General features: G+C 39.3%; 1 protein-coding gene across 2 annotated transcripts in view; it reads right to left on the bottom strand.

Moving 5' to 3' along the window:
- Window positions 1-4,651, bottom strand: part of Golm2 (golgi membrane protein 2) — a 67,688-nt gene extending 63,037 nt beyond the window's left edge. Inside the window, exon 1 of one of the 2 annotated variants that reach the window (XM_074065857.1) lies at window positions 4,022-4,651. In XM_074065857.1, the coding sequence (XP_073921958.1) occupies window positions 4,022-4,348 (327 nt within the window). In that variant the 5' untranslated portion in view covers window positions 4,349-4,651. The remainder of the gene's footprint in view (window positions 1-4,021) is intronic. The other variant, XM_074065856.1, reaches the window with a different exon arrangement.
- Window positions 4,652-12,371: the final 7,720 nt, after the last annotated feature.

Here is a 12,371-nt window from a genome sequence, read left to right as displayed (position 1 = left end):
AAGTAGCACTGGACTACAGTTCAAAGTAGAAAATAAATATCTGTGAGTACATATGGATAGAAATAAGTAACTGAAGAAATTACTAAGAGAAGGAGAAAAGACAAATTTCCTGTGGAGAACTTCAAAAAGTTTATATAGACATACTACCCACTCATTAAGTATAGCTGTATACAATGACTTTCTTCTAAAGCAAACCTTTTAGGAAGGGAGAAAGAAAGAGTAATTCTACAATTACTCTACCTAAAGCCAGGGGATCAAGGTTAATATCAATAGTCTAAGTCATTTTAAAAGATACATGCTTGTGGGCTAGAGGTGTGGCTCAAGCAGTAGAGCACCTGCTTTGCAAGTGTGAAGCCCTGAGTTAAAACCCCAATCACACCAAAAAAAAAAAAAAAAGGTATGCCCTTGATATGATCGGTACTTTACCACTGCGGTCTCTGTTCCAAAAACCATAACCCCAGCCTGATTCTGAGAAAAGAGCCAGACAAATCCCAAATGTGGTACATTCTACAATACACCAGACTAGTAATCCTCAAAACGGTCAAGGTCATCAAAAACAAGGAAAATCTAAAAAGCTGGCACAATTAAAAGGAGCTTAAGGAGCCATAATGACTAAATATAATGTGGCACCCTGGATGGGATCCTAGAACAGAAAAAAACATGAAGAAATCTGAAAAGAATGGTCAATCTGAAAAGAATGGTCATTAGTTAATAGTAATACATCAATACTGATTCACTAATTATGACAAATGCTCCATCTTAGTTTAAAACATTAATAATGGGGGGAACTGGCTCTGGAATATACATAAGCTCCCTTACAATCTTCACAATAATTTTCTAGATCTAAAACTGTTCTAAAATAAAAGTTTACTAAAAAAAATAAATAAATAAAAGAAGATAGCAACCAAGACTACCCTTTCTATTAAGCAACTCAGAGCTTCCTCATTAACCCCAAGAATATTCATAGGCACATCAAAAAGATGTTATAGGTAGGTCAAACTATAAAATTGGCATACAAGTGAGATACAGATTTATGATCCAGCAGCAATAGAATATTAGCCAAGCATTTAAATTAAAGATACTTAGAGTGACATTTCCCAAACCAGTGTGGTTTGCTACATTCTTATATACCCTGGTAACAGGTAGGCCAAGAAGAAACCTGATCAAATAAACTGACAGGAATTGGACCAAACAAATAAAATAGACTTTTTTTTCAGTACTGGGACTTGAACTTGGGGCCTTCACCTTGAGCCACTCTACCACCCCTATTTTTTTTTTTCTTTCTCTTATTTTATCATTTTTACATTTACTTACATGTGTATACATTGTTTGGGGCACCTCCTCCCTCCTTCTGCCCTCCCCCTCCCCAAAACAGACTTCTTTACTAATGGTTCTTCATTAATGGATTTCTCAGCGCTGTTAATGTGCCAGAGGCATTATAAACTCCAAGAAGTAGATCACTACTCAACATTTCCCTCCAAGAAGGTTTTCCTTTTCCTCCAGAACAATTCAAAGAACAGACTTCTGTTTATCACTTTAGGAAATACTGCTCTAAAGAGAACGCAAATGCCCAAAAATAGAGTGGGTAGAAGGGAAAAAAAATTCAGCAACTACAGTGAAGAAAGTAGGAAGAGCCTGAAGAGGCTAGAGACAATCAACAGGACCAATCTAGAGACTAAATAGATTCAGAAGCTGGGTGTGGGGATGCACTCACAATCTCAACTCAGAAGGTAGAGGCATTAGGATCAAGAGTTGGAGACCAGCACAGTGAGACCCTGTCTCAAATAAATAAGGGCTAGGGATATAACTGAAGCATGCACTTGCCTAGCATGCTTGAGGCACTGGGTTCAATCCCCAGCACTACGAAAAAACCAAAAACAAATAAATAATCGAGAATAAAAATGTTTCTTTGAATTTGACTGGAACTGCTACTTATGACCTTCAGAAACGGGGAGGAAAAAAAGATGTCTGAGAGAATTTTAAAAGATTAGGATGGTGACAAAAAAGAGGCAGGTAGATGGAGCTACCAATTAAGTTAACAGACCACCAATAATTTGAGTTTAGCAGTGAAAGTAAAAGAAGAAATTAGTTGTTAGATGGGAATATATAGAGGAAATCAGACACCAGTGGCTCATACCTGTAATCCTAGCTACTCAGGAGGCAGAAATCAGGAGGAATCTGGTTTGAAAGCACCCTGGGAAAATACTTTGAGACCCTATCTCAAAAAAAAAATCCTTCACAAAAAAAGGGCTGGTGGAGTGTCTCAAGGTATAGGCCCTGAGTTCATGCCCCAGTAATGAAAAAAAAAAAAAAAAAAAAAAAAAAACCACATGAAAACATACTGAGACTGATACTGTTCAATGGATAGAAGAAATGGAATTCAGACTATATACTAGAAAGGACTTAGCTGTCCTTTGGGTAGTAATGTTTAACAATTCTAAGTCTAAATCAGAAGCCAGTGACTCATTCCTGTAATCCTAGCTACTCCAGAAGCAGTGATCAGGAACATCACAGTTCGAAACCAGCCCAGGGCAACAAGTTCAAGAGACCCTATCTCAAAAATACCCAACACAAAAAAAGGCTGGTGGAGTGGCTTAAGTGGTAAGAGTGCCTGCCTAGCAAGCATGAACACCCTGAGTTCAATCCCGAGTGCCCAGGCTGGACTGGAATTCATGATCCTCCTGCCTCAGCTCCCCAAGCGCTGCGATTACAAGCATGCACCACTGCACCCAGACTGAAGACTTTAATACTCCAAAATTTTATGGATTTCTACTTACTCCATCCAAGAGTTTTTCAGTCTTTAGAGTTAGTGTGCAATATACGGGTAAATTTGCTGATCTCTTACTCCTCTCAGAGAACATCTATGCTATGGTTAAGAGAAAAGGGGATGGAGAGAAGAACTTACCTGAGACCCTCAATCTTAAAGAAATGCTAAACAAGGTAGAAACTGATAACAATAGGTAAGTTGGGAGTTCATGGAGATTGTATTTGTAATGATTTACTATAAATGACTTGGAAATGCAAAATTATAATTAGAATTACAATAGGAATTTAGATTTACAAAAAGAACTTACACCAAGAACAAAAATGAAGATTATGGAAGAATTTGGAGAAGAAGGCCACTACTATCTCACCTAGAAATTTTCACAATTTTCAGTACCAACAGAAGTTGCATAAGTCATAAACTATTAATATAGCTACTAGTATAATAATGAAAACAAATACTATTTAGTAACAAGTATGGTCACTGTCCAGTTTTAAATTTTTTAAATTTAAAACTTTGTACCTTTCTATCTACATAAAACATCAACCTACTTAAGTAGTGTAGCTACTTAAGCATACACAATTTCATTTTCTTTTCTTTCAAGAACAAGAACACAGACACAAGATTCTGTTCCTTAGAACTTATATTCTACCATTTTGGTTAATTTCATTAACAATTCAAATTAAGTAGATAATTTTGGATTAACTATGACCAAGTCACAAGAAATGGCTCCAGGGCCCATCTATCATAACACTTGGATCACAAAAAGGCAGAAATATCTGATTCTTTATTTATTTAGTACATCAGCCTTAGAGATTTAAAAAGACGTACTGCTTAAAAAATATGTGTTGTCATTCCAAAAAAGAGAAGTTAGAAGAGGTCCCATTTTTAAGTAAAAAAATTAATACTGATCGGTATACACAGAATAAGGATGAGACAACAATACCCACAGGAAACTCGGCAGCCTCCAGATCTAGGCGCCACATAGACCAGATGACTACCACTGCCAGCTCAGCAGCTGAACGTGGAGAAAAGGCGGCATCCACACACAGGCCACTCCAGAGAACCAGAACTTACAGCCAGCCTCTGGCAGGGACTAGAGAGGGTGTAACACTGATAAGCTGGGAAAAGTCTGCAGAAACAGGATCCTTAGGGGTAAGGGACGCTTTCAGGACTAAGATCCTGGAAAGGATAAAGCAGCCATCCCGGAACTTAAAGAAAAACCATGGGGGTGCAGGGGAAAGGGCTCGACCTTACCTTGTCATCCTCGCATCTCTTCCCCAGGCCTTCCCTGGCCTGCAGCCGGCTACTAAGGCGGCCGTAGTCGGCCTCCTTCTGGTCAATCTGTTTCTTGTGCGTGTCCACCAAGAGCAAGAGGTCTGAATTGCGCTTCTCCAGACGACCGCGGGCCACCTCGGTGCGCTGGACCTGCCCCTGCAGCTCGGCCACCTCCTCCTGGAGCAGGACGTGGCGGGAGGAGATGCTCCAGTAGTTGAAGGCAAGGACGATAATTACCACTAGCAGCACCACCAGCACGAGGGAGGGCAGGCGGCCAGCCCGCCGGTTGGCCCCAAAACCCACCATGGAGTCTTGGCGCCGACACCTGCGGGCAGAAGCTCAGGCCTGGACTACTGAGTTACCCCGGGGACGCTGCCCCAGGGCCGGCGGGAGGAGGAGGCGGGTTCTGCCACTCACCGGCAAGCTGGAGAAGGGGGCGGGGCCGCAAGCCGCAGGTTCCTCCCCGCCCCCCCTCCTCAAATGCGACTCAAAGCGCGTGCCGGAGGCTCGGAACCCTACCCAGCACCAGCGGCCAGAAACCAGGAGAACACATCCACCGCACCCCCTGGCCTGACACCTCAGGGTTGAGGGTGGGGAAAGGAGCCGGAAGGGGGCGGATTTACTCTGGCCCCGCCCACTGGCCGGGGCCGGTAGCCTAGGGGGCCTTTTGCCCGTTTCCGCCGACACCCCCTCCTCTTCTCGCGAGATAGTGGGCTTCCTGTCGCCACCTTGCCGTGTTATCTCGCGAGGTTTATCTCTGGTGAGGGTTGTGTGGTGGTAAATTTGGACATCTGGGCTCTGTTGCTTACCTGGGTGGCTTGGCACTCCTTTCTGCTGCTACCTGGTGGTTCCTTTGATCCAAGGTCTAGGGAGTTCCTGCCCTACAGTGGCCCTCGCAAGGTTTTTGTCTTTGAGGACTTCTGGGACTGCGACCCTAAGTAGGGGAAGCAGGTGAGGTGCCGCCAGAAAGAGCTGACTGCAAAGCTTCGGTAGGAAATTTTCTCGTTTGCGCTACTAAGGTGAAAAGAAAACAGAATAAGGCCATAAAATAGCGTTGCCCCAGACATGACGTTAAAAATCACATCCTAAACTTTAGGTGATGCCAGCCTGGTTTTCCAAGGTTACTACTTTCATGAACCGAAAGAATTTCGGAATGTGGTGAGCACCAATTTTTTAAACGCATTGCTGCTTTTGCTTCCACATAGAAAGTCCAGAAGCTGCCCTCAATGAATGTTAACTAATGCACAGATACTGACAGCGCACACATTCTAGGTTAGAAATAATAGCTCTCTTACACGTTGCTTTTGCACACCTAATCTCTTACCCTCTTAACAGTTTTACAGATGGAGAAATCCAAGACTCAAAGATGTTCAAAAACCTCCAAGTCCTATATCTTGTTTGAAATAGAATCCAGACGACTGGACACTTAACACCATTGCGCTTTGCTTTATAGCAGGCTAGCTGTTACTATACGTGCTGCGTTAATTTTAATAATGCAGAGAAGGCCTCACCTGTTCTCTGCATATTTCTTTTGTATATGCATAAAAAAATTTAAAAGCCACTAACTCACCTGTTAAAGAAGAGAATGGATTTTGCTGTATTTTTCAGACCGCAGGGTCAACTTTCATCAGCATAAAACCTCAAGAACTTCAGTTTTTCATTCAAATCGATTTTGAGGAAGACATTTCATCTTTGAATAATTATTCTCTGTATCCTTGTTTTTTTTCTTTTCTTTTTGGTGCTAGAGGTTGAACCCAAGACATAATAAGCAAGTGCTCTAACACTGAGCTACATCCCCTGCCCTTTTCTGTGCATTTTCAAAAATAAAGTTACTTGCCATACAGTTTGGAAAAAGTATTGCACTTTCAAAGAGGAATGGTTTATCTCCAAAGATACTGTACAGGAAAACAAATAACAACAAAATTAATACTTAGTTCACATCAACGTTGAGTTCTTAGCCAGGTGTGATGGTGCACATCTGTAATCCCAGCCCTTGGAAGACCGAGGCAGAATGGTTGTGAGTTTAAGGCCAGCCTAGGCTACATAGCAAGACCCTGTCTCAAAAAAAAAAAAAAAGAAAGAAAGAAATTGTTGAGCTCTTTGCTCTGTCTGGCCTCATAAGATCTGAGAAATCTCCAACTCTCAGATATCAAGCAGCCTTTGGCAAAAGGAATCAAAGCCAAAATTAGATACTATTATCACTCCCACCTCTGCTTTCTTCTACTCATATTAGCCTTGTTCTGTTCAGCCAGTAGTTGAAAATTAATCTTAATAGATTAATTAATCACTTAATAGTGATGCTAACAGCTTAAAATTTTACTCTTTCCAAAAATGTTTTTGTGTAGGATTTTGATAGATCTAAAACTGTAACATAGTACAAAACACATGCACAAACATTTTCTCAATATCTGTTGGTACTGTTATTCTATTTTATAGGTGCACATGTAACTTGATCAAAGTTATAATCTAGTAAGTGCCGGTATTACAGCTTGAAAGCCAATCCTCTTTCCATTTTTTTTTCCTATTTTGTAATTACCTCACAACCTACTCTGCCTACTCTTGAATCTAATCAAGAAATCACTAAGGCAGTATATAAGTGCTTTTCCATAGGTAGTTCTGGATTAGGCATTAAATGAATTAAGGTATAAATCAATTCTTTAAGTCAGGTGATCAAGGTTAACATTAACAGTGATATATCATTTCAGTATCTATTCTTGATATGATGTGATGATGGTAACACTCCATGGTTTTCCTCTCAAAAACTTATAACCCTAGTGTGATCATGAGAAAAAACATCACACAAATCCAAGTAGAGGGACATTCCATGAAGTACCTGATCAATACTCCTCAAAACTGTGAAGGTGAGCTGAGGGCATAGCTCAGTACCTAATATGTGTAAAGCCCTGAGTTTGAGTGCCAGCACCACAGAACAAAAACTTGTCAAAGTCATCAAAAACAAGGAAAACCTGAAAAGCTGCCACTACCCAAAGGAACCTAAGAAGACATATGACTAAATGCAATTTGGGATCATAGAACAGAACAAGGACAATGGATAAAAACTAAAGAAGTTTGAATAAAATATATACTTAGTTAACAATTTTTTCTTATTGGCTCATTGTCACAAATGTATCATAGTAATACAGGATGTTAATAATGAAAAATTGGAGGTGAGATATATGGAAACTCTCTCTCTCCTAGGGCTTGAACTCGGGGACTCACACTTACTAGGCAGGCACTCTACCACTTGAACCACAGGTCCAGCTCTTAGCCATGGCATTCTCGATCTAGGAAGCAGGAAGAAAACACCCTCTTCTCCCCAAATTTTAAGAATATTTTTCCAAGTATACATTTCCACTCACTTCTCAGTGACCTGAACTTAGTCACACATCACCCCAGAGATCAACGAGTCTTATAAGTGGGAAATGATATCCCCAGATGAAAATTAGAGTCTCTTAGTAAAGGGGTAAAAAAAAATTCCTCTTTCACAAATGGGATAATAACAAAGCCTGTCTTACATGGTCACGTGAATTCAATGAGTTATGTGTACAGTGCTTAGCATAGGCACTCACTACTGCTGTTATTATTGGAGCAGTGGTTCTCAGTATGTCTACTACTGAAAAAATATCTACAAAATCTCACTTCTGTAAAAAGCATGAGATTTGTGATGAATAAAATAAGATTTATTTGAAATTACTAGTGAATTCATAAATTTTTCATTATATATATCTTAATGAACTGATACTAAAAATGTAATTAGTAATATGTAGGTATCTGTATGGTTTTGACACTAAAAAAGTTGTTAGGGTTAATAGATTGGTATATAATAAAAATTTAATAATAAAAACTTAGTGTGGCCTTATAAGCCTGAGATTACTAGTCTTTTTTAAAAACAGTCTTGCTATGTAGTCCAGGCTGGCCTTGAACTCTTGATCCTCCTGCCTCAAACTCCCAAATGCTGGAATTACAGAAATGTACATGACTGTAACCCAGACTTTACCAAACATCACAACCCATTTTTTTCTTCTTATTCCTTATGTCCTAACTCTAAGGATATTCTGTTTCCTAGGCTGTATTATGACTCTGACTTTTTTTTTTTTTTTTTTTTTTGCAGTACTAGGGCCTAAACTCAGGGCCTTCACCTTGAGCCACTCCACCAGCCCTATTTTTGTGAAAGGTTTATCAGACTATTTGCTCCAGCTGGCTTTGAATGGCGATCTTCCTGATCTCTGCCTCCTGAGTAGCTAGGATTACAGGCATGAGCCACTGGCACACGGCTCTGACACCTTTTTGACTGTTTCTTCATATTAGAATGCCTTCTCAACTTCCGTCTTTCACTACCATTTAGTCATGAATTACTCATTTTTTTTAAACAGGGTCTGTCTATGTAGCCCAGGCTGGCCTTGAACTTGAGATCTCTCTACCTCAGCCTCCTGAGTGCTAGAATTGCAGCATGTCCCACTACACTTGGCTATGAATTTATTCATTCTTAATAACAGTGATACAGATTTCTCACATATCCACAGAACTGCAATTATAATGTAAAATATAATTAACAAGTTAATTAATGAATAAAATATCCATAGAGTGCCTATTATGTGCCAGATAGTATTGCAGATGAAAGAAAATGGTGGGGGATACAACAGAAGAAGAAAGCTCTTTTTAAAGCTTCCAGTCTCTTCCTCCTTTACCAATGCCCAGCCTGGTAACCATTCAGATTCTGTCCTCAGTTTTTGTTACCTCTCCCTGCCTGCTCTTCCTAAGAGGAGCCTATACAGGATGGCTTTTCAACTTCTATCACAGCAGTTTTTCTCTGACATATCTGCCTCCTACTAGGCTTTTCCTCGATGTTTTTCTGCAGGGCCAGATTTTTTTCTTTTTTTTCTTAGCATACATTAATTGTACAAAGGAGTTTCATTGTGATATTTCCATACATAATGTACTTTGATTAAATTCACCCTTTCTATTACACTTTGTCTCTCCCCTCTTTTTAAATGATATTTTTTTTTTTTGGTGGCACTGGGGTTTGAACTCAGGGGTTCACCCTTGCTTGGCAGGCACTTGTACCTCTTGAGCCATTCCACCAGCATAAACAATTTTTTGACTCTTCACTACTAGGCCTTCTTCCCTTTCTTCAAGGACTGCTTTCCAGGGTCTTTGATTTTTTTTTTTTTTTTTTTTTTTTTTTTGCCTTGCTGGGAATGGAACCCAGGGCTTCGCACATGTAAGGCAACTACTGGACCATTGAGCAACATCAACAGCCCTAAAATATTTTTAAAATACTTAACTATTTCATTCTTATTTATTTCTTATATCCTTGAACTATGGAATTTTAGGACAGGAAAGGAATTTAGAGGTTATCTAGTCTAAATCTTTCATTGGATAAATGAAGATAAAGATGTGGAGAAGTAATGCGACTTGCTCAGAATTATTTTATTCTACCAGTCAAAGGCAGACATAGGGTCAGAATACAAGTTTTCTTCAAGAACCAACATAAAGGTAGGCCCTGGTGGCTCAGGCCTGTAATCCTAGCTACTCGTGGGGCTGAGATGGGGAGGATCAGGGTTGAAGGCCAGCCCAGGCAAAGTTCATGAGGCCCATATCCAAAATGACCAGAGTGAAAATGGACTGGAAGTGTGACTCAAGCAGTAGAGAGTCTGCTTTGGAAGCACGAAGCCCTGAGTTCAAACCCCAGTCCCACCAAAAAAGAAAAAAAGTAAGAACAATCTGAGACCTTCCTCCAAATTCTAGCTCAGCTTCTATCTTTCTTTTTTGAGCATTGCATTTATTATCTACAAATTGCATCATTTTGGCAATAACCATAGAGTACAGTACTGACTTATGTTGTTCCTCAACTCTCTCATATTGGTATGTCTTGATTCTCCAGTTAGCTGTAAACTCCAGAAAGTATGAATGTTGTCACTTTTACTTTCTCTTTTAGCAGGTAACACAGAAGCTAATGATATTGTAGCAACTAGTAGGGATTCAGTATTTTTATGGATTAGTCACTACTTCTCTATCTTTTCAAAACATAATGGTTTTTATTCCTTAACATTTTGCTTCTATTTCCTCTGCAATTTTAAAGACTAGACTTAGATTATTGGCAACCAATGAAAAGACAGTCATGCCTTGTATTTTTTCTGGACTTGGCAAAAAACCCAAGATTTCTGCCCTATTTTTTGTTCTCTGTACTATAGTTCATCTAATCTTCTCATGGTGGCTTTCTCTACCAGTCATTTCTCTGTAGAGTGACCCAATTAAATATGGCCCCATTTCATGCAGTGGGACTTTTTGCGGGGGGGCAGGTTTCAAATGATTGCCCTGTAATTTCCCCAATCTTATTTGCTTTTTTTTTTTTCTTCACACCCTGGTAGCACAGTTACTGCAGATGTTAACATGGCATCACAATAAATCCTACACTGACGTTCAGGTAGAAGACACAGTTCTGAGCAGAGCTACTCATGTGTCATATAGTGCCCTTTAAGCAGATCATCATTTATCCATTGTTTGAGCTATTGAAGCAGAAGCTGAAAGCTATTTGTTCACCTACATAGTTTTTCACTAAATCTGTTGTTTTCAGCAGCACAACCCCTGATACACATCAAGGAAACATGATGATGGATTGAGCCCACTTCCCTGCTCCTGTTCAGGTGCGATGTTTTGATTTGTTAGTACCCTAGAGAAGCAGCACAAAGCATCTCAAGACAGAGTAGAAGCCAGTGATTACAAAAGACCACATTTTGTTGCAGGATGATGTAACTTTGAACTATTGATCCAAATAACATTATGTTGGTGTACACATTTCTTTTTTTTCACAATGTTCTTTCTTTTGTCATCTAGGGATTATTAGCATTATTTTAAATCTATATTAAAATTACTGACATTTTAAAGAAATTCTATTAATTTCCACTGCCAAGTAATGAATCAAATAATGTGTGACTAGATTATACTCTATAAATACAGTGCTGTTTCATGCCTCCATGCCTTGGTATACTTTCTCTTCTCTAGAATGTATTCCCTTTAAGATTCTATTTGAGGCAAAATAGTTTCTGCTGGGTATTGGGGGGGAGGGAGGGGGCGGAGTGGGTGGTAAGGGAGGGGGTGGGGGCAGGGGGGAGAAATGAACCAAGCCTTGTATGCACATATGAATAATAAAAGAAAAATGAAAAAAAAAAGATTCTATTTGAATGTCTCTTTCTGAATAGTTTGTGACTTTACTACACCTAATTTACATGTCTGATCTAATACTTTTTAGACCAGTGTTACATCTATTAGTGTATGTATTTATCACCTTGTTATAGTCTATGAGATTTCCAAAGACAAGGACTCATCCTGTTTATCTTTCCATCATTTAGCACTGTGGCTGACATACATTATGTTTGATAAGTGAGAATGATTTATTGATAATTAATTCATCCCTGATCTTTCTACCACATAGGAAAACCCTAAAAGTATGAATTTTTCCTGTTTTTTTTAAGACAGGAAATGATTCCATAGTTTCCAATGCTTATGAAAGTAATGAAAAGCCAGGCATGTGGCACACACCTTAATCTGAGCACTGGAGAGGTGGATGCAAGGAGGATCATGAGTTCAAGGCCAGCCTGGGCTATACAGCAAGACTGTGTCTCAAAAAAAAGTATCGAATACTCAGATAAAAAAAGAAATCAGATAATCAGAAAGGGAAAACAAAAACTTAAAGAATTATTAAGAAGTTAGAAAACTGTTCAGAAGTTTCTTTGTCAGTGAATTTACAGTCATTTTTATAGATGCAGAAATTTTTCTAGTTGAGAAAAACTACACGTTACTTCTCTACATCCTTGAAGATCTTCATCTGACAACCCTAAGTCTTTCTACTGTCTAAATTCTATGCAAGAGCTGTGTGGGGGTGTAGTTGTCATGAGTCTTATGTCATACAGCTAACATTTACTCATCTAGTTTTATCCATCACAGTGAAATAAACTTTCATGCCTTTCACTTCCTGCTATGGCGTGAGAGATATATAAAGGAAAAAGAGTACTAAAATTATCCCTTTTTTTCTTTTTTTTTTCCCAGTGTTGGGATCAAACCCAGAGTCTCATGAATGCTAAGAAGGTGCTCTACCATTGAGCCACACCCCCAGTCTCTAAGACTTCTTTTGATAATGAGCTCACAAAGTGTGATCCTTCCCTCTGCGCCTTTCTCAATTCTCCTTCTTCTCTTTCTCTTCTTCCTCTTCCTCTTGCTTCTTGGAGAAGTTGTTTTGAAGGAATAGTCATCTCTTTAGACTGTTTTTCACCTCTAAGGTGTTGGCTCATGCTTCAGAAAGATGAATTCCACAGGAAAAGCAAACACA

This window comes from Castor canadensis, chromosome 2 (genome assembly GCF_047511655.1).
Source record: "Castor canadensis chromosome 2, mCasCan1.hap1v2, whole genome shotgun sequence".
Taxonomy (NCBI): Eukaryota; Metazoa; Chordata; class Mammalia; order Rodentia; family Castoridae; genus Castor; species Castor canadensis.
The sequence above is the reverse complement of the archived record's forward strand: the minus strand, read 5'-3'. Positions and strand labels throughout refer to the sequence as shown.